The sequence below is a fragment of the Leptosomus discolor genome, chromosome 2, assembly GCF_034619465.1.
Source record: "Leptosomus discolor isolate bLepDis1 chromosome 2, bLepDis1.hap2, whole genome shotgun sequence".
NCBI classification, from domain to species: domain Eukaryota; kingdom Metazoa; phylum Chordata; class Aves; order Leptosomiformes; family Leptosomidae; genus Leptosomus; species Leptosomus discolor.
Genome location: NC_141392.1, coordinates 22,633,277 through 22,656,880, shown reverse-complemented (window position 1 = coordinate 22,656,880; position 23,604 = coordinate 22,633,277). Strand labels below are relative to the sequence as shown.

The 23,604-nt window shown below is 40.7% G+C and overlaps 1 protein-coding gene across 1 annotated transcript in view; it reads right to left on the bottom strand.

The window, feature by feature from the left end:
* TTBK1 (tau tubulin kinase 1) overlaps positions 1-23,604 on the bottom strand; it is a 93,108-nt gene that overhangs the window by 44,710 nt on the left and 24,794 nt on the right. Inside the window, exons 4-8 of the mRNA XM_086460737.1 lie at positions 21,926-22,066; positions 20,534-20,638; positions 4,858-4,923; positions 3,202-3,294; positions 2,349-2,474 (exon numbers count right to left, since the gene is read on the bottom strand). Coding sequence (XP_086316863.1) covers positions 2,349-2,474; positions 3,202-3,294; positions 4,858-4,923; positions 20,534-20,638; positions 21,926-22,066 — 531 coding nt within the window. The remainder of the gene's footprint in view (positions 1-2,348; positions 2,475-3,201; positions 3,295-4,857; positions 4,924-20,533; positions 20,639-21,925; positions 22,067-23,604) is intronic.

Below are 23,604 nucleotides of genomic sequence, written 5' to 3'. Positions count from 1 at the left end.
GTCTGTAAGATTCTGTGTGGCTGGGAAGCAGGAGAGGGGCTAGGGACCAGCGTTTACAGTCATGTTTGAGATGTAAGGGGCATTAAACAAGGCTGGCAGGTGGCGAGTTTAGAAAAAACAGAGGAAAGAGTTCTTCTCACAGCAAGCACTTAGGCTGTGGTGCCTCCCTGTCACGTGGGGGATGCTAAAGGTTTACATGAATTCAGGAGGAGGATGGACAAGTTCATGGAAGACAAATTCATTGAGGGCTACGAAATACAAAGACATTTTTGGTTTAGGAGATTCTTGAGCCTGAAGGATCCTTGATCCTCAAGCTTTGAGGGTTTTCAGGGGAAATGTCACTGAATAGTCATTCTTTTATAATCTTCCCACAGGCAACACTGTTGGAGACATGCTACTAGGCCAGACAAACCTTTTGTCTGGCCCAGTGAAGCTGCCCTTTCATTGTACTTTCTCTCAAAGAGAATTAGGAGGTCAACTAGAGCTGGGTAGCTATATGAAACACCAAACCTGTCCAGCTACAGAACAGCATTCAGTCACAATCCTCACCTGGTGATTAGCATAGATCTTGAACTGAAATATATTAAGGAGCTAAGAAGGGAAATGGTGAACTGTAACTTCAAATTATATTCATATATGTTTTATTCTGTTTCCTTATTTCTATTCTGTTTCCTTATTTCTAACCTTGTCATTCCAATTTTTAAATAAACCATATCTTTATAGATTAGTAGACATACTTCCCCAGTTTCCTTAATTTCCCTGAGGGTCTGGTACTGCTGAAAAACTCAAATGCCATCTAACACACTTTTTAATCTTTCACAGTAATAAATCCAGATAAATCAACATAAAGACATCTCTGGAGCTAAGATGTTTGGAGAATTTGCTGGCTGGAATAGGCCTCCAAGTCAAGCTAGAAGAATAAGTGTTTGGTGGCAAGCTGCAGGTGCCAGAGTTTTTGGGGGAGTTCCCTTTTGGAGGCTTCTTCCCAGAGCTGCACCTGTAAGAAACTGAAGGCAAAGAGGCAATTCACAGCTTCAGACAAATCCCCTGTGAAAGAGCTGTTCACTATTTGCACTGCACTAAAATTGTCTGGAAACATCTCAGTTTCCATCTCAAGGATGGCTTTTCGGTACCGTTAGGACACAACTGTTTTAAACTGGAATAGAATATAGGAGGATGTATGTTCAAAAGGAGCTTTGGATATCTCTAATCCAACCATCTGCTCAAACCAGCGCTAATTGCAAAGTCAGACTGGGCTCCTCATCCAGTCAACTTTTGGAAATCCCCAAAGATGGAAATCCCACAGCTTCTGTAGGTACCTGTTCTGTACTTAAGAACTCTCAATCTGATTTTTTTACCTAGATTTTGTCACAATTTTCCTTGCTGCCTCTGAGAGAAGTCTACCTCTATTCTCCCCACAACTGTACTTGAAGCAACAGAAGATAGCAATTGGATCCCCTCTGACTTTTCTTTTCGAGGCTAAACAAATCCAGCTGTCTCGGCATCTCCTCAGTTTACCTCCATCCCCCTATAGCCCTCCATCTTAGTAGGAAATGTTATTTTTTCCATTGTACTATCCAGAAAGCATTTGCCTTTTTTTTCTTTTTTAAAAAGTTGTGGTTGCTATGCTGCAACACATATGTGGCTAAAATACAAAAGCACTGTTGGAGAGAGTTTGCTGGAACACCCTCCTACCACTTCCCCACTCATTTCATGCACTATCAACAGAAGCAGGCACTCATATAAGACTGCACAGATATGCTAATAAAATGTTGTTTTCATCACTCTGGCATTAATGTACAAAGAAAACCACTGTGATAACAAAGGGACACAGAATCAAGTTGCCTCAAGATATATTGTGTTAGTTGAGTTACTGTAACTGATCACATATACACTGACAGCCATCAGTGAATGGGAGGAAAAAAAGAAGTTAAGATGAATATTAAAGAAAGAGAAAAATAGCTAAGGACAATATGAATCTGCAAGAAAACAAAGGGCTTGGTGTGCACTGTTGAGCTGCTGGCCAAGGCTCTTTGCAGACTTTGGCAAGCTGTGCTAAAATTCTGTCACATTAAAACACAACTTCCATGTTTTAATGAAAGCCAAAGCACTCTGTTGCTTGGGAAGAGTTTTCTGGGCTGGAGTACAGGATTATTTTGGATAGGATGGTAGAAGGAGAAGAAAAAAACTTTTGAGATGTTTAAGAGCTGTACATTCCAACCTTTTTCTCCTGGTCCTAGCAAAGGTATTCCTCAGCCAGATACGAACACGTGCATGGAAATTTTAGAAAATCCAAATGCCAATCCAGAGTGCCGTGCATCAGATTGGTAGCAAAGGCAGGTTCCTACCTGATAATCTGGCTTGGTGAAGTAGTCTAGGCTTGCAATATGATCCAGAAAAAGGTGGAACTCTGAAGGCATGTGTTTTAGCAGCATTCGGTGTTCATACTTTTCTTTTATCATGCCAACCTGCTCCTGGAAAAAAGAAAATATCTCAGAGCCAAGAATCTCTTCTATTGCTTCATATTCATACAGTCTTATCATTCCTGGAATACCATCTAGTCTTATCATTCCTGGAACATGGCCTCTTCTTAGACCCAACACTACGTCTACACACATCTCCTTTTCCTGTCCCTAGCAAAACAAGGTTGATCAGTGCAGGCAAAAGTCAGAAGTCAAAAGGTCAGAAACACTTTTCAGAAGCTGTCCCTTTAGCAGAGACTTCTGCACAGGTGACCTATTTCTTTCCAGGGATTTTATTCTCTAGCACAAAGTATTTCCAAGACAACATGAACAGTTAGTTTTGTTCTGTTTAACTTTCCAGTTGCAATTCCTATTTGGCTTGTTCGGCATGGCAAAGCGTTATCCTCCCGCCCTTCTAAAGGCTCTGTTTATTTGTCAAAAGGACAGCTCAGCTTTTCCACTTTTGTTGTTTGCTTTGCAAGAACAAAGTCAAAGTCACTTGATCAAATATGATTAACTATGTGCATAAGAAAGTGTCTAGCTACTCCAAATAAAACAAGCTCCATACTGTGCGTCAGAACACACAAAATCAGGTTAGCATCTTGCAGCAAGATCTGATGAAAAGCAGGCTCTGACTTTACTTCAGCAAAAAGCTGCACTGAGCTGCAGGAGGAATAATAGGAGTCATAATAATAAAAATGTAGCACCCTATCTTAAGCATGGACACCAAGTTTCCTACCTTATCTTTGATCTTCCGCCATGGAAGCTGACCAACCGCAAACTCCACCAACATGTAAAAGAGGGACCACAGATCATCATGTCTACCCATCTCCTGGAGAAAAGAAAGATGAAAACTGAGGAGCAAAGTTCCATGCTGCTCAGTAGTCCAGGTGTGCTATCCAGATGAGCTACCTCATTTTAAAAAGCAGGAAGAGAAGTCATACTTCCCATTCAATGATTAAAGAAGCCAGATTAAAGACTAAAGATGCAAAATCAAGCATTTATTAAACTTGGCAATGTCAATACAGTCACATGTTAACCTCTTTTTTTTTTTTTCTCCTTTTTGTGAATATATTAGGAGAGGTTTTTATCTACACAACAAAGCATAAGTTTTCCACAGGACTGTTCCTCACTGAGTATACAGGAGAGGCATATTTATTAATGGGATGTGGAATAACCTACATTAAGGAAAAAAACAAACAAACAAACAACTGTGTGTAGAAAGTCTTTTTTATTACTATTTTTAAGCTAAATATAATTCAAACTTTTCACAAGACAGTATTTACTCAAGGGCTTTTGCAAAACAGTCATCATCAAGCACCACAACAATTTACAGACTTACAGCATTTCCACATACCACTCTCTTCCTGGCCTAGCAAATGGGAAATTGAAACATGGGGATGAAGGCTGAAATTGTCAAAGCACATGAATTTGTTGGGTTTGGTGCTCAACATCCAATGTCTAGAACATTATTTCTCAGAATAGCATGCATTATACAGCAATTTTTGTGTCTAAATATACCTTCAGCTGATGCCAGCTACAGCTGGCACTATTCAGCTCTTCCAAAAATTACACCTCAGATTCCTCAGTGTCTCCCAGGAAACAGAATGAATTCAAGATGGCATTCAGCTGCCCTCCCCACATCACACTTTTGAACTTCTGCAGACAATAACTTCTTCCCTAAAAAACCTTGAAACTTCCTCATATGATGGAGCCTGTCCTATAGACTCATCCCAAATAAAGCCAGAAACCTGGAGGTAACACAGGAGGGCTGATAGTTTCCATCTGGCAAGCATTTAGCAGCAGAACCAGAGGATTTACAATTTATTGTCTATACAGGAACACTACTGAAATAAGACAAATGAGTGCTTTGAGAATAATGTTGATGAGACTTCTGAAAGCATTTAGAATGAAACAGGCCAGACACTATGTAAATAATGGCTCTTTTCAGGGAAAAATAAATTTAGCTTTCACTAGATAGCTCTTCACCTGACAGCATGATGTTAATATTAAAAACTCCAGATGGAGAATGGATTTGGGAACCTGGCACTTGGTAATTCACAGCCAAGTTCTGCTAGAAACTAGCAGCAAGCAGCCTGGCACTTAATCCGATTTCCACTTTAGCGTGGTTCCGCCCCCACCACCCCACCTTAAAAAGTGGCTGATAACGCAACATTTAAAATTATTAAGGCTGCAAACTAGAGAGGATCCAATAAATGAACCATAATTTTGATTTTACAGTCAATGGTCTTGACCACCTGATGGAATTCATCTGATATACTAACTTCTGGAGGTAACAAACGACAACTCACACCTGTTACTCCTCTGCTCCTGAAAACAGGTTCTGAGGAGAAATAACCTTACTGTTCACTCCTTATAACCCAAAAATACTCACTCTGTTTTTGTGTGCATTCACCGAAGCATAGCGGACCGTTCCTCGAAAACCAGCAACATTGCGAGGCTGAAGGGAGACAACAGAAAATCTCAGAGACTGAGCAGATTACTAAATCCCCTGTGCAGCTAACTCCCGAGATCTTCTCGTCTGTACTGTTATTTCATATTTACCCAAGGGATACGAAGCTCTTACTGCCTTCATCTGCTCTAGCAGCCAGCTAAACAGACAGCATTCTCCAATTCCGCATTTCTAGAAAAGCTTATTTTACAGAGAGGGCAAGGTGGTTACAGTGATAGGTTAGAACAGTAACAGTCTAGGCATAGAGCTAAGAACAGTATCCAAGATTATATTTTCCTTTTTAAACTCCAGGTCAAGGGAAAAAGCTAGTAAAGAAGCGCAAGTGCAAAACTGAGTCATGAATAATATGAGCTAAGCAAAGCTTGAGAGCAGCCTGGTCGGGACAAGAATGGTGATCCCCTACTCTGACACAGGGCAGATGACCATATGCGTTTGCTGACACTGCTTGTCAACATCCTCTCTAAGATTTAAACAAATAAAGAACCTCTGACTTTCAGAGTTCTTGCTTTTTTCCAGATTCTTCCCAACATATCCTAAACCACCTGTCTTTACTGATTGTTTTGTTCTTTGCATCCTCAGGAAGTGAAGGCTCGACATAGTGGCCTTGGGAAGAAGGCAGTCCTCCTGCGACTATTCCTCTGAGCTGGAGGCTTTCTCTGTTCTGGGGGCTGACCAACACTTCCAACTGTTTCCACTGCTGCCTCCACGAGAACATTAGACCACGTGAGTTCACTTACTGAAGATGTCATTGTTCTGAAAAACATTGCATTTAAATAATGACATCCACCAAATCCTTTCAGCTTAGCTAGAAGCACCAGAGTCAACCGTAGTGCTGTCAAGATTCATGTGGCAAGACCAGGTTCAGGCCAAGACATCTTCCATCATAAGGCTAAGCTTGGCCAAAGAACGAAACGTACTCATAATTAAAAGCCTACTCTTGCGGAAATTTGAGCACATTAATAAGAACTCTAATTGGGTGACTTGTCCCACTTAGGTCAGTTGATTCATGTTTCTTCTTTCAGCTGTGCCTATGCTTTCAAAACTAAGCCTAAAACTCTGTACTTTTATTCTAGGGCACCCTTCTGTCAATTTTAAATATGTACAATTTAGTTCCTTCCTTTTGGATACAGGGAAGTTGGTCTGAGTTTCAATACTTCAGAGAGAATAAAACTTCAGATGTTTTTTAAACAAGTTCACAAACACCATGCCACCAACACACACCTGAACAGTGTTTAAAGTTATAGTCACTCCAAGCAAAAAAAAGCTACAAGTCTATCTTAAAACTCCTTTACGTTAATCAAATACTCCACAAGGAGAACCCGTTTGCGTATCTGATGCACTTAATGCAGCATTTAATCTTGCAGTATCTCAGCCTGAGCTATAAGCTATTTATTTAGCAGCAGGTAACAGTAGAGATACTATATTCATGACAATGCAACTCATTCCTCCCGGAACATATGTTTAGGACTCCCACTGACAAATGACTGCAAATTTTTTTTCAGAATTCCAGTGAATTCACTGATATAATTTCCTGAAAAGGAGAATACTGGTCACTGGACTACATCTGTTGGAATCAGCCATCACCATGAATGTCCTCTACAGATGCAAAAGCAAGAGGACTTCCCTCTTTTCCATTATGAGTGGAAGCTAGTGTATTTGGATACTTTCCATGAGCCATAAAATAAGAGCGTATTGTGAACAATTCCAGTGGTGTAACCCGTAATGTTTTCAGAACAAACGTTCAGTGCTTGCAGTCCATGGGAGTTTGTCTTTCACGTTCTTTCCCTACTTCATTGTCTTCAGTTATCAACTGTGTACGTACTGAACCAAGTACCACACGTGCTGGTTTTGGTATGGTTGGCAATGTATCTGAAAATCTTTTTAGATCAATACTTCCTATTTCTGGCAGACAGGCTGTCTTTACAGTCTTTAATTAGATCTATTCTGAAACAAACTCTAGGCAGTTTGCAAATGTATTCCCCTCCTCTTTCAAAACCAAACCAAAAGTCCAGCCACCTTTTAACTGTGCATCTGTCCCACAGCCAACATGAACAGTTCACCTATTCAGTCTTGCAGCTGAACTCAAAGGGCTCTCTCTCCAGTCCTCTCTTGTGTGGTTCTCAGTGAAGGGTGAGCACAACTGAGTAAGACTTTGCAACAGATTTGACAGGACATTTAAAGCTTTGGAAAAAATAGGCAGATGCTAACTGTGTTAACAGCATCTTTTTCTCATAAAGGTTTCACTTCTTTAACCATATTTGACTGCCCTGCCAAGCACAAGGCAATTAGTCATGCCTTTTGACTGTGTCACTAATCACTGCAATCAAGTATTTCCACGGCTGTGGAGATACCTTGTTTTTTACCCAAACAAACAGCTCCTGCCTGAGCAGTTATTGTAGCACATGCTGTATACCCAAGTGTTATTGACTTTTCTTCTGAATTCATCAACATTAATTTTCCAGATGATTTCTTTACACACTTCATTTCTTCCAGTTAATAAATTGCATCCCATCACTGCATTGCCCAGCAGTGGAAAAGAGCCTGGATAAAGCATCCTTGCTGTCCAGACCAGTCCACACTCGACACAGAACTAAAATTGTAACAGTTAGGAGCTTCAGACTATGGAAGCACACATAACAAACTGATTTGAATCCCAAAAATGATAAGAAGGTAATAAGCTAGCAATCTGAAATAAAATTTTAAACCATACATTATTTATTTTTAATTTTTTTTCACATCAGTATTACTATCAAAAACATCTTCTCCTGCATTCAGATTGCATCTAGCACAAAGCTAAAGTAATTTATTACGTAGAGCTGTCAGGGAGATGACAGAGATACGAAGTATATTGCATTGTGTTAGAAGCTTGGTTTAAAATGAGTTTTAGCTTGGGAGAATATTTTAGATCAGTACCACAGAGCAAAAATTATACTCTGTGTTCCTTTCAATATATTAGCAATGTACACTACCTCACAGACAAGGACAGAATTAGATAACAAAATCCTGTATGAAGTGGATGCATTGTTCCAAACTGTGCTCTTTTGCGCCGATCAGCTTTTCATCATTCCCCAGTTCAAACACACATGATCATTCGTATCTTAAGAGCCAACGGTGTCTCCCTCATGATTCACATGAAATCTGTCTTCCTGTATATGCTCCCTTTATTCTCCCTTTATTTCAAGCGTGCTCATATTTCCTCATTAATCTGAATCCCTGCTTCTTATACGACATTCATACATAGAGATTAAAATTTCTCCTCTTGCCTCACTGGTCCCTAGATTGATATTTTCAATGTCCCGGTTTCCAGTTTCCTTCCTAAAACCTTATATTTGGATGCCAGTACTTTCCTCCTGCTGTTTCTTATGTCTGTGGTACTGTCATGGAACATGACCGCTGGTTCCTCCCCAACTTTCTGGAAGCCTGTGCAAACACCTCATGAGATGCATCACCTCTGCCCCTCGCAAGCCTGCTGACATCTAGGATCATTAACCCACCTTTCCTGGAAACAGGAAAAGGATTTCCAGCAGTAAGAAAATGAAAAGAAAGTTAGTGCAGATCAAAGAGAAGGTGGTAAGGGAAGAAAGGAAATGCCACAGATCATGGGAAGCACTTGGACGTATATCTTGGATTGTAATGACTTGTTGGAAAAGTTGTGATAAGAAGGAAAAGTGAAAGGAAGCTTTAACTGAACTAAAAAGAAGTATGTCTGTGACTTCTAAGAATCTCCTGCTTCCATCAGTTAGACTCATGGGGGAGACACAGGGATATGCATCTCCACCTCTTTTGTGGAGACAAATTCTGCACCTCTTATATGCATTTTGACTTGCTAATTTAAACAGTAGCACTTTGTAGAATTATTAATGACAGCAGTGTATTTTATACCAATGGGAGTCAGAAATGAATAGATGAAGCTGGAGCCAAAAAAGATGAGAGAATTCCCCTCCCCTTGCCTCTAAAACCACAGAAGCAACAAAATCAGTCTCTGGCACTACCCAAATGTCTGCCAGCCCCTCAGGCAGAATCCCATGTGTTCTAGGCCTTTGCATCATATTTAGGTAGCTGTCACGATCCTGCTGAAAAACAAACATATCATGAGGGAAAAAAGAAAACCAGGTGTAATTTGGACTTCCATATACAACAAAAGCACAAAACAAAATGAAAACCCAGAAGCATGGTGATGGCTCACTCACAACTCATAGCAGAGATGGTTACGAGCAGCGGATGGGAAGCCAACGCATCAAACACAGCCTCAAAAGAAGAGCCCAAAAGAACTGTAAAACAGAGAAAAACCCAAAGAAAAACATGATAAAAAACAACAAAATGAGAAAAAAATTAAACAGAAATGAATTAAAAACCAATTCAATATTGTATCCCTCCAGAACCCTGGGTCTCTTGCTTAGTTGTTGCCATCTCCCAGCATCCTTCCCAGGGCTGTTGGCCCGTGCCATATTTAGTTTCACTTAAGACACAAAGCTTTGAGTGAGCCTGTGTGGTTTGTGAGTGCTCTCTAAAGTGGTGAGAGGGGTCCCTCTAGAGACTAACTTCCCTCTGCTCATATATCACACCTAATAGTATAAAAAAGTTGAGAGCAGAGATGCATACAGCCTAACCACAGGACAGTTGTACGGTTCTACCATGATTTTCCTTCCTAAAATTATCTGATGCCTATATCTCACTTCCTTCCCCAATCAAACTGACCTAATAACCAACAAGGGAATTTGCTCTTTCTTATTTCCTGCCCTTTTCACCAAAAGCATGTTCTAAAAGTTAGCACAGAAGTTTCTAAAAATGAACAAAGATGTCCCCTTCCCCATTTGAATTGTCAGGTGTTCCCGCCCAAGATATTTGGCTTTTTCTACAACCATCACCTTGCTTTCTCACCAGCAATTGCCATACAATCACTGGCTTGACAACTTCACAGGCTTCACAGCTGCCAACTTCAGGCATCTTCCCCTTCCCAGATGATTGCTGCAGTGATCCATTGAGAAACAGCAGGGTCTCTGCTGTCCATGTCGGTTTGAAAGAGAGCAGAATGAAAGTCAGGACTGCTTTTAGGCCGTGGGAGCAGTCACTGTATCTTAAGATGCGCATTGCACAGTATGGAAACATGAGGGCCACCCTAATCAGAAGCAATACCTAATATTATAATATATTATATAACCTTAAAACACCATTCAGTAAACTGAGGAAAGACCTCAGCTGAGAGATACCTATTCCAACAGAAATCAACTAATCAAAAGCAATCAACCCAATGAAGTTTCTTATTTTAGTCTCAGTATTCCTCTTCCCTAAAAATGTGCAAGTTTTAAGAATTCCGTAATTTTACATTAAATTTAGGTTTGAGAAAGTTACTTAATAGTCTCCTACTCTTCTTCCCAAACAAAAGACCTGAAGGAGATGAGTTAGAATGCCATCTTTCCTTCTTTACTTTAGGAGAATTCTAAATTTCCAATGGATTTTAACATCAGAAAAGACCAAGGTAATAATTTTGTCTTTCTGAATTGCATGCACCAACCGTCTCATCATATGATTCCTGAACCAGAACTTGTCTGGAGATGAGAATGCCTTTCTCAGATTAGAAACAGGGCTAAGAATGAGAATTTTTTTATCAAAAGCTTATTCCAGCTGTAATCCTATTATTCAATTATCATTTGATTTTTAACAAGAGAATTTTCACCTCAGAGCTGCACTTCTGACTTACATGCATGGTATCATAGGGGAATAAGTAGCACAGAATATCCCCATGGAATGCAGGAGGAGTGCTAAGTAAGAAAGATAAGGTTTTCGTGTGCTGTAACACAGAGCAGGGGAACCACTGAAATGGAAATGTTTTGGAGAGCATTGTAGAGTCTTAGTCACATCTCATCTGGGATTTACAGCTCATAATGTTTTCCTGGAGTCAGATGGAGAAGACAATGCTTTTCTACCAAAATAAGAAGACAAGAGATCGTCACGGCAATCACTGAGATGCAGCAGAGCTAAGTTATAATCTCTCCACCCCTTGGACAGACAGAAAACCACACCTCCCTCCTTCCAGAGTACACCTTCACCCTAAGCCACAGGGTGCTTTGAGATACAAGTCTAAGAACATTCATGTTGGAAAGGATCCCTTTCGCACAGAATAATTGAATATTTATTACCAAGAGAGAGAAAGTGTATGACAGGCACTCTGAAACATGGCAGCAAATGCACTTACCTGATGGAGGGGAGACTTGACCTGCAATGCAACTCAACATTCACTTGCCCAGGGAACAAAGCCCCTGTTCCCTCACCACCGGACACAGTAATGGTTTTCTGCTCCTCTCTCTGTAGTCCAGTGGGAAGAATAATCAGAGCTTCAAGTGGAATTGCATCAACCAGAAGGAATGACACATTCAGATGTACCGTATCCCCCCTGCAGCTTGGCAGTAAAGGCACTCACAAATGGAAAATTTGATCTCAGTTCCCTGCAGGCGTATGTAGGATTTGAGCCTGAATTGTCCTTCCTTCTCCCTCACCCCTGTAACACAAGAGCTCCAGAGAGCAGCTACATAAAATAAAACCGCCAACAATCTGATGTAGGTGATCTGAGATCACCCTCACTGAACCACAGCTTCCAGAGAAGGAAAGCAGAGAAACAGCTAGTTACAACAAGATACAAGAGTCCCTGCTTGCCAATGCATTTTCAAATCCATCAGCTAGTCTGCTTATCATACATTTAATTTCAACTGCACTGGGTTTCTGTAGTTGTAATGCTTTAAATCAGAATATAAACTCCCTTCTCAAGTCCAAATTTGCTACTCCAACAATGAAAGTACAACGAGAACCTTTATGTAATTTTCACAATGATCTGTTTTATAACTAACCCATTCCCACAGAAACAGCATTTCTAGAATATATTAAATGTACAATATTTTTAAAAACATAGGTCAGTTTTCTTCCTTTTTGCCATCTCTGTGTGAACTAATATAGCTATGCTGTGCTTTCAGACTTATCTCTAATTATCTTTTTACAATACAGAGTTTAAGATAAAAATTATACCACTTCCTAAGCCAATATAGTACTCTGAGTACTACAGCTCCACAAATCTGTTTATTCTACTGCAAAATGTTAGTCTCCTACATAACACTACAGCTATACATATATGTCAAGTACAAAGTAACTATAAAAGCTACTGGGTTTCTATGTTTGAATATTTGGGGTCTTACGATGTAGGAGTTCATATCCTTTGTGCTATTTTATAGCTCCTTTTCCAGTGGGGGGAAAACTACTTAGTAGAGAAACATGCCATACTCTCCTCTTCTAATACCTTGTTCACTGCAGCAAAGTTTATTTTTAACACTATAGACATTTGGAAAATAAGTACCTTTTTCTCAGTTAGCTGACACATTTCTGCAGCCTTCATCATGCTCATCTGAACAGGCTATGCACTGTCCTGCCTACAGCATCATCTTTCTGCCCACTGACTCACAGAGCCGCCCTCACACATGTACAGTATCTTCAGCAAGGCACTGCAAACTACTGCAGTGCAGTGTGAGCCACGAGGAGATGGAGATGTAATCAATGGGCTGCAGCTGACTAAGCTAAAAAAAAAGTGCTTGCTGAGCATAACAGCCCAATGTCAGATCCTGTAACGGGAGAGAGACTCCAGGAAAAACATAACCTCTCCTCTGTTTTCAAATAAATAAACCCTTGACCACTTTCAGTTAATATTTGTGGAGCCACAGGGAATATGTTTCTGAAGGCAGGGTACACAGACAGAGGAAAAATGTAATGCTTTCTGTACTGCGTTAGTGACAAAACTAGCAAACCTGAACAAAGACCGGTAGTGATCAAGGAATTATTGTCCAAAACCTGACCTATACTAGCACAGAAGACCTTCCTGACTCAGAACACCTCCACTATATAAGCATATGTTGTCCATATTATTATAGACATTTATGTCTATTTCCCCTCCAATTTTCTTCTCAGCCTTAGTTCTCCATATGAAACACATTCTGCTAGTCCAGCTCTCTGCTATAAAAATTAGTGTAAGATGAAAATTTTGGCTTGTGTGCTTTCTATAGAAAATACTTCCACAAATTAAAAAAATTCAATTAATTCTCCAGTTGTTTAGCTCTGTTGCCTTAACATTTGCATCAACATTGACTGCTTATATTGCTGCATGGCAAAGGTAGGTTGTACAACCAGGACACCACAGTGAATAAAACTGCTCATGTCTCTGTCTGAGCCACGGCAGAAGGTTGCATCTAGAATAACAGTTAAATCCCTACAAAAGTTCTTTACATCCTGCAATATCAAATTTGTTACAGAACGTCTTGGGATTCACCCCAAAATGGACTTTCTCATGGGGGTGGGGGGGAAATCAAAGAGAAAACAAGACTTGTTTCTCAGAAGAGTACCCTCTGCATCTGAAAGCACTTATTAACTAGAGCTGAACTAACAGATACCCTCCATAAGCCATCTCTTCTTAAGCAGATCTCCAAGCCTTCCGCGACTAAGGAAAACAAGAACTACTGCCCACTTCAAGCCCACTTGGATGGGAACTCTTGTGCTGATAACAAAGTACATAACACATCAGCATAACCACATAAAAACCTATGCTTCCTTGCCACTGAAGGTATACAATAGCACAAATCCTGGGAAGATCTCACGTAGAAAAAGGTATTGTGGGGTGTAGGAGGGTACAGAACGTAATCTTGAAAAACAAGGACAGTGGCCTTGGCTGAGGAAATGGGATTGCTTTAGGTATTAAGGGAAGGAAAAACTGCTTCCTATTATCAGCAGTCGGGACAAAGGTCAGATTGGTCCTAGACAACACTGCCACCAAACTATATTTCCCCAATTTTCTTCTTCAATAAGGCAAAAAAAGGGGTGCAAACGTTCTGCAGGAGGACCATTGATATGGAAGAGAACACCAGTTCTTTGGTTTACCTCCTATTTTTACATGTTTCTAAATAGATTTTATATTTGTCCCTTTTCCTACTGCTGGGCCTGCATGCAACCACAAAGTGAAGCCACTGCAAGAATCTCAGAGAAGAGGGGTTAAAAAGTGAGGCACCCTAAAGCAAGCTCTTTTAACAGTAGATGGCAGAGATAGTCTATACCCACAATTGCTACTAGCATCACATTATGACTAGCACGAAGAGAAAGGCTCTTTTCAAGAACAACGTCAATAGATACTCAGTCCACCTCAGATCAGTCTAAAGTTTTCTCTCAGGTATGCTATGAGAACTCTGAAAAGACACCCCCCTTCTCATCACGGGTCACAACAGTGATCTCTGATTTGTCTTATATTCCTTTCCTGATGACTTCTAATATTTGAGCACATTCTTGAAAGCTATTGAATATCAAACCCATGTTTTCATGAAGCTATTCCATAACATCAAGGTCTCACTTATCAGTGATACCTGTCAGATCATAGGCCACTATCACGTATGTGAAATTAGAACTGTTCTCCCCCCTGTGCCAAACACACACCATGAGCATCACCTTTGATCCACACAGAGTTTCACCTGCCAGTTTATGGTCACCCCCTGTTTTCTATAGCTGGCCCTTACCTTTACCACAGCACACTCTGCCTCCAGCCCTAAAGAAGGTGCTTCTGGATATCCTACAGATAGGCTACATGTAGTTGGGGAGTTTTAGTCCCCTTGCATTCTGTTCAATCTGGCATGTGCAATACTAATTTTTAAAAGGTGTAATGTTGGTTTGGACCCCATGCAGCAGAATGAATACTTGAAACTCTCCTAAAGAACAAAATCAGTAGAAAAGTGGCTAGCTGGGATGTAATTAGGAAAAGTCTACACAGCTTTTCTAATGGAAAGTAATGTATCACAGAACGTTAGGGGTTGGAAGGGACCTCAAAAGATCATCTAGTCCAATCCCCCTGCCAGAGCAGGACCACCTAGATTAGGCTGCACAGGAACGCGTCCAGGCGGGTTTTGAATGTCTCCAGAGAAGGAGACTCCACAACCTCTCTGGGCAGCCTGTCCCAGTGCTCTGTCACCCTCACAGTGAAAAAGTTTTTCCTTACGTTAACATGGAACCTCCTATGCTCCAGCTTGCACCCATTGCCCCTTGTCTTATCACTGGCTATCACTGAGAAGAGCCCAGCTCCATCCTCCTGACACTCGCCCTTTACGTATTTATAAACACTGACGGGTCACCCCTCAGTCTCCTCCAAGCTAAAGAGACCCAGCTCCCTCAGCCTTTCATCATATCACCAACAGTGTTCTCTGCAGCGTTTGTGCAACCTAGTCTGTACAGTACATCTGAATTTTCAAAAACATCAGTCCCTGAGAACATCCACACTTCAAGAAATTACACTGCAAAAGACAATGTTCCTCTCTCATTTGAGTGGTGGCAATTACAATCATTCTTCAAAGAGGCAAAAAACTCTTAAAGACCTGCACACAACCAGAACTTTATGATACAACCTGGTCAAAGTTGCATTTTCAGTTTCCCCTCTTTTGTTACATTATTTGTCATATCATGAGACAATAAAGTCTTGAGATCAGACACATTTAGAAACTGATTTCCTTTAGATTGAAATTTAACTGTGAGATTCTTGATGTTATAACAAAAACTTTGGCATGAAAAGCATGAAGATTTTGATTTTTCCCCCCCCTCTATTATGGTATTTATAAGCAGCACAGTAAAGACAACTAACAGAGCTGTAGCAGGTGTGACAGCACTTAGCAAAACAAGGATGCGAAAGGGCCCAGAAACTGCTCAGGACAGCATAGGCTTGACTGAGGCTGCGATGATGGTTGTCAAGGGCCACACTGCCTGTTTCCCAGCATGGGCTGATGCAACTATCTTTAGCACATTGGAGAACTCAACCCAGAAAAAAACCCCAAAGGAAGGATATGGCCATCCACACTGGGCTGCAGAGAGCACCTCATCTAAGAGAAGTACTCTGGCTGAGGTGCAGAGTTGCCAGGTGAAGGAGCTGTGGTGAGGTGGGAAAGGAGGCGAGTAGACTGCAGCATCAGGAAGGGTGAACAAAAGAACAACAACAGAATCTTCACAGAGCCTCTTAAAGTGAAAGTCATGAACCCTGCAAAGCAAAAAAAAAAAAAAAAAAAAGGGACAACTAGCAGTTATGCTCAAAGAAGCAACAGATGGAGACTCCCAAGAGGAGGGAAGCTAGCAGCAGAAGGAAGGCTTCTGTTCCACATGCAGACCTTCAGTTGCACAATAGATTTAGTAACTTGGGAACTGGTGAGGAGGAACAAGACATGTCAGGGGAGCCAGCTGAGCCTGAACCAAATGTTCATACCAAGAAGCAAAGGCGAGCAATGGTCACTGAAGACTCCTTCCTGCAGGAAATGGAAGCCCCATCTACTGGCCTGACTCGATGTCTCAAGAGCTTTGTGGCTTGTTGAGAGCCTGGGTATGGGAAGATTAGGACAGATTGCCAAGTTTTGTGTGGCTCTCTGACTATTAACCCTTGCTGCTCATTCATGGGAGCACCAAAAGCACCTGTTTTTCAAGGGGTGACCCTGAGTATACTAAGAGTGACTGCAGATCTGATGGCATGGGGGCCCAGGTTCTGTCCTCCTAAATCCTGCCAGTGAGTGGGAAAGACTTAGGTAAAAGTGGATGCATCCTGCAAGTCTACACCCAGCTATCAAAGGCAAGGCTTTGGCTTCTATGACCATGGGTCCCTCTCTGATGAAAAAGGACTATTGGTGAAAGAAGGGATCCATCTGACAGTGTGGCAAGAGTATCTTTGTGAAGGCTTTGCATCTAGGCTTGCTACAATTGTTGCTTCCTTACACACCTTCTGGCTCCAACCATCTTTTATCTTTATAGTGCAATGTGAGTTCCTACAGACTGTTATCCAGGAGATTTTGCAACATCTGTCAAGTGGTAGAGCGGTTAGGCTGCTCTCATGAAAGAAAATCTGTATGACAACAGCTTTTCTCGAAAGAGCATTATTTGTGCTAATATTAGCATCCCACATAAGGTAGATCAGTTTTATTTTCCTAGAAGCACAGAACAAATTCAGATTCAGAAAAAATTGCACCTTGAACACCGTATGCAGTTTTGGGCCCCTCACTACAAGACAGACATGGAGGTGGTCAAAGGCCTGGAGAGTAAGTCTTATGAGGAGCGGCTGAGGGACCTGGGATTGTTTAGTCTGGAGAAGAGGAGGCTGAGGGGAGACCTTATTGCTCTCTACAACTACCTGAAAGGAGGTTGTAGTAAGGTGGGTGTTTCTCTCTTCTCCCAAGTAATTAGCCATAGGACAAGAGGAAACGACCTCCAGTTGCACCAGGGGCAGGTTTAGATTGGACATAGGAAAAATTTCTTTACTGAAAGAGTGGTTAAACATTGGAAAAGGCTGCCCAGGGAAGTGGTGGAGTCACCATTCCTGGAGGTGTTAAAAAAACGCGTAGATGTGGCACTTCGGGAGATGGGTTAGTGGGCACGGTGGTGTTGTATTGACAGTTGGACTTGATGATCTTAGAGGTCTCTTCCAACCTTCTGATTCTATGAAATTTGGATTTAGTTAAGCCAAGTGGCCCATAACTTCACAAATACAAAGCAATAAAGATTGTCTGTCAAGTAGCTAACCTCTGTAAAAACATACAAACCAAATATATAGTACTCTTTAGAAGCTTAGCAGAGTAACGGCTCCCTAGGTAAAAGCTACTGTGGTAGCCCTTGAAAGAGGGTCTGTAAAGCCAGAGCGGTAACAGCTGAGGATGGAGGAACTAATGCTCAGTGAAGATCATGAAAAGTAGAAATGATGCTACACTAAAGCTTCAATCCATCTCTAGAAAATCAGAATGAGACTCTTTTAGTGACAGCCTATGCTATCAGCCTTGCTCCTTGCTTTTTCCTATAAAAACCCAAAACACAACAACATACTGTTTGGCATCAGTGAATTGCATGTAAAAAACCAAATACATAAAATCAGTGCCAACACAGCTTTCTAGAGGGTTTTGCTCCACAGAATCACTGGCTCTTCCCATTTTCAAAATCAAAGGTGTTCTAAAAATAGGAAAGTGACCAAAAGTAAGAAGGCAAAAGGCAAGTTAAAAAACCAAACCAAAACCACAGCATCCTAAAGGCCAGGCCCATTATCTGTATTACTACCAAGTCATTCAGAGTCTTTCTGAAAAGCTGACAAGCAAGATTAAGGTTATGAATTTCAGAGGATGTGAAAACAGCAAATACTTTTTATGGTATTATTCATTAAGTATACCAATGCTTCTGAAAATGAAGGAAACTGCACAGAACCTACTTTAGCAGAAAAAAATCTCTTAATAAATGAATATGACTGAAAGCAAAATTCAGACATGCTTCCAGAGAAAGAGAAAGTGGGCTCCTTCTCCTACCTATCTTGTGTATTGTAGCTCAGAACCAAATCACAAAAAAAACCTAGGCTCAGGATGATCGTGTTATAGATCTGGGAATTGTATTCTTCATGGATAAAGGAACTGAAAGAGAACAGAGAAAGAAGAATCTAGCTTACTTGCTTGAAATAATCTCTTCGGTGAAATAAAAGATAAAGTTCTTAAAGAAGAAAAAGCTCACCAAAAAAAAAAATCTCATTTTGTCTTCATACTGCCCTTCACCCCCATCTCCTTTCTAATCCTCAGTGCATTATTTGGGCAGCAATCACACCATGCTTCTCCAGGCAAATGCCTCAGTCCGCTAAGTGGGACTCAACAGTGGTATCAGGCAGCAGGGGCACAAAACAATCGAACAGCCCAGTGACTACAACATAATGTTAAAAGGGATTGAAGTGAATCTTTATGTGTTTTTTATTGTATCATTTTTGTCAAAGCTTCACCACCCAAGTGTGGCATCCGAGAATAGATACATTAGGTATATGAGACGTTACTCCATATGATGGTCCCGCATCCCAAAAATCTGACACTTTTTACCACTTTAAGCAGAGCACACTCCCACCCCTCTGGGGATCTCCACATCTTTTTTCAGGAAAAGGTTACGTGTCATTGGTCCTATGAGACTCGTTTGTAGCAAGCAAGCAACCAACCAGTAGAACGACTACAATTAACACCAATCTTCTCAGAGTCTTGCATCCTAACAAAGCCCCACCTCACCCACACCAACCCAAGCAGGACACAGCTTGTGAGACACAGCTGAAGAATCTTTTGCTCTGAGAAATGTCAAAGCTGGATGTAGTGCTGTTTCCAAAAATAGGACCTGAGAGTATTCTCTAAGGATGTAGCGAAATAAAAGCGAAGTAATTTTAGATTAGTGGGAGAAAGGAAGAAAAGAGAGGATGCAAAAGAACAGACATCTGGAAAAATTAGTTTCTTTAACTGTAAAGAAAGAACAGCGTTCAAACAACGGGACTTGAAATAGACATAAACCATAGTTGTTTCATTGAAGCAATGAAGAAATTTTGCAGAAAACCAAATGCCAGTTTCAGTTCATAATAGGCTTGAATTCTGACTGCAGAAAGAGGAAAAAAGTGGGGCCGCTTTTTGAAAAGGGCAATATGGAGAAGGGTTATCCCCAAACTAAATAACATTAACAATGAAGACCAGTAGTGCACAGTGTGTGTCTTTTCAAGAATAAGATGCAGACACAACCATTGGAGCTGCTTCATCTATAGCTAAATGAAAAGGCTTGCAATGTCCAACTGAAAAGACCTATAAAAAAAGAAGAAAAAATAGAAGAAAAATCCCCCCCAGATGTGTTCATCTGCTAAAGACACAAAATCTGCTCACTGATCTTTGCTTTCTTCCCACTCCTCAACCATATCCTGTACTACAGAGTCTTTGAATTTAGCTCTCACATTGTCACATTTTCTGGGACAACAATTATCTTGCAGATGGAAAAGATGTGCAGACCAAAAGGTATAAGCCTAGGATGACAAACAGAGAGATTGTCTGAGCCCTCCTTGCTTGTGCTGTGTTCCAAAATAAATCTAGGAATGCTCTGACTGATACCTAGCGCATCTGAAGCTTAAGGCATCCTTATGAGTGATCCCAGATAACACAGTGCTGGTAAAAGGACTGAAGATAACACACGTCATGTGGCGCAAGTTATGCCCCCTGCCCTTACCTCCCCTCCGCACAGGCACACTGAAATACTCCCGCTAAGAAATCTGGACAGGGGGCAATATACACAAAACCAAAGCCAGGCAAGGGTGAGAACAGCATTACAGGGTGCAGTTCACAGTAAGCTCAGCCTCATAAATGGGGTCAGCCTCTAACTTCTAGAATTTTTTTCATAAAAAGCTTTAAGAATGCACCAACCTTGTTCCCCAGATTGCAGAGAACTGACCTAGACCAGTCCTCTGGGACTGGTAACAAAAGTTACATGGCCAGCATTGGACTCACCCTCTTTGCTTGGCCATAATGTACTCGGTAAGTATTCCAAGCCTGTGGAAAACATAACTATCATAAAGGGAAAAAAGAAAAAAAAAAAAAAAAGAGAAAAGCCACACACCTTGTAAGACAAAAGCAAGCATCCCTTCTTAGTTTCCCAACTCAGTTGAAGTCACCTGCTGCTTCTCACCTTGCAGAAAATGCAGTCCAATATAATACCAAGCATAACAACCACAAACCAAAAATTACAAAGCCTTTCCATGCCTGAGCAGTTGCAGAAGTGGAAAAAATTTACTTACTGGCCGGACTTCACCAGTAGTGTTGGTATACTGACGGGCCAGACCAAAATCTAACATGTAGCACTTCCTGTATGTTGAAGGTAAGCGGCCCATGGCAAAATTGGACTAGACAAAGAAAGAAAGAAAGAAAGAAAGAAAAAAATCAGTTTGATACCAGCAACTTGGGTCAGTGGCCATTTGTTAACAAAACTTTGTCGTATAGCCCCATAGGCCTCTGGTGAAAACATAAGTCAAAGAGAAGAATTTTAAGATGCATCTTAAACATCATGATCAGAGAATCAGTGCCACGTTAAGAAGTTCACTTTGCAGACAAGTGACTGCAGGGTCTCAAAATAACTAAAATTCACATTAGGTTAGCTAAATTTCAGCTGCTATGAGAAAGAGCTACACTTAACACCCCTAGCTCTGCAGTGAGAGCTCCATCACTTGCATAACAGGCTGGAGTTATTGTAGACAAATGCTTCTGCTCGTGGTTCAGCTGCTAGCATGCATTACTCTGCCCTAACTCCCAGAATCTTCCCCCATCCACTGTATTGCATTCCCTTATTTTATCTGAACATTCAGACATCTAAAAACCACTGGGTTTGGTTCTTTGTAAATAAACTGACAACATGCAAATGGAACAGCTCTTTTTTAATCCCCATCTTAAAGTTATATCCTTTACCATGATGGATGGCTGCTAAAGGATTTGCGGCCAGTCACATTAGAGAACTGATTTTCAGCTGAATTTGATCAGCTAAAACCAGCTGATTTTAAAAGCAGCAAACGATTTTGCTGGAAGGAAGATGGTCTCAGGGATGGTGTAGCAATAAGTGTTCAGGTCAAGTAGTGAAGAGCTGCAGGAAAAAGACTGGCTCCTACAGTGAGACTTGGAATTATTGTGTCTCACCTAGGCAGATGACCAACACCATGACTGTGTTTCCGACACTGGAAACTGTGCTCTGATTTTTTTGGCAATTGCTCAGAAAAGATTAATAGGATTATTCAGCTAAGTCAAATACATGAAATAGTATTTATTCAAGTGATGGGTCATGGAGCAAGACATCCTTTCTGAATCCCTTTTATAGCAATAATTGGTTGGACTTGAAATGATTATTCAAAATTAGATTGCTTAATCACGTGATCTTAACTGGTACAAGTATGATTGACAGCTACTAACTCACCACAGAGCAGCCTCTGCCGATAAAAAGTAGTTTGCTATGCACTTAAAGGAATGATAATACTGTATCACTATTCTGTACTTATAGAAAATAGCCAATGTGTCAGACAGTGGGAGTGTGTAAGGAGGCCTAAATGCCTCCACCGAGATTTGCCCATATTCAGACTACCTTTATCGACTCAAGCAGAACAGACAGATACACAATCGAAAGAAGAATTTCCAAAACAACATACAGGCTTGATGTCACGATGCAGGAATCCCACAGAGTGAATGGCTTCTATTGATTCCAGAATCTGTTTGCCTAATCGCAGCGTAGTGCTCAGCGTGAAAGTCCCTCGAGGCTGACTCCTTCTGAGATCTGCAAGATTTCGGCCCTGAAACAATCAATAAAACACTTAAATCATCACAGTAAAGCATAGCATTTCACAGCTGCAAGTTCTAACATGCATCCCCAAAAAAGCAGAAATGCTAATCAGAGAGATGCTCACCTTATGTCTGCTTTATTTCTTGTATGTGATCTTGCAATACTTCATTTTTAACTTTTGAGTGATGTATTTGCTGATGAGAAGATAACAGACTGTTATCTTGGGAAGTCAGCTGATGTACTATTTGGGAAATAGGTATGGCATGGACAGCAGTCCCTCAGACTGTATGAGCCCAGCATCTCCTTACTGTTAAACCCAGACTATATAGAAGCTGATTTAAGAACAACCTTTGACTGTTCTCTGAGCTATCTAAAGATTAAAGCAGTACAAATATGATAAGCAGGTCATGAAGCCACTATCTATTACAGTTCATAGAAGGAGATTCATCAGAAACTCCCTAGCACACTACTGTCTGGCTCAAGCTCAAGTCAGCATTGTTGTGGCAGTGCCACAATGGGGAAATCTGTCTATTAAGAGAATTATACCGAAAATCAGGAGAGGAGGATTTTTCCACTAAGTTAAAAAAAAAAAAAAAAAATTTACCTCCAGTTAATTAAATTTCTGGAGAGAAAAAAAAGTCTACCAGCTGTGCATGAAAATAAAGACAATTTAGCAAAACAAACAAACAAAAATAAATAACAGACTAAACACCAGAAGAATCACAGTGTTCTTTGATTTCTGTTATCTCAGTTTTGTCTATAACTTTAGATTTGTAAAGAGAAAGAAGGTGTTAAAAGTTACTATATTTTATGGTGGAGTACACCTCTAATCCACAGAACTAATGGATTTATCAACTGATCAAAACCAATAGGAATAAAAGTCCACTGTTTCAGAGGACATGCATCAAGAACAAAAGTTATAGGGACATGATGACTATCACTATACGATGGAATCTCTTGATTCTACTTCTGCAAAGACATACATGCTTGTAACAAGTCCAGATGTATTCAAACAAAATTCACAATACAAGATATATAAAAGATTCCACACATTTGATGAGAAAACATAGATTGCTCTCCAACCCAGTGAAATGCCATCTACTCATCCATCCATTTCCAGTTCTCAAGTTATTCACAGACATTAGGGGGCCAACTGCAACTGGCTCTTTTAGCATATGACTAATCTCTCAAATTATTTTGACCCATGTTTCACTTCAGAACTCTGGTCCCTTGAACAACCACACCTGATATGGGTCAGCTAATACAGATACAGCCAAGCCACAGCAACCAGCCCAGGTTTGCTCCTTAGCATGAGCAAACCAAGACCAAGCTACTTCTCTAGTGCTTGTCTTTTCTAATTTCTGTGACAATTTACTAGAGGCAGCACAGATTTGTCATCGCTATCCTGAAAGATCTGAGTTACTGAATTAACAGCAGATCTGTCTTTTCCATTGTAAAGTGGTTCCTTGGACACCAACTCTCTTATCCAATGGTAATATGGAAAGGCAGATTTTTTTCAGAGCTGCACATTGAAATGTGCCATAATTT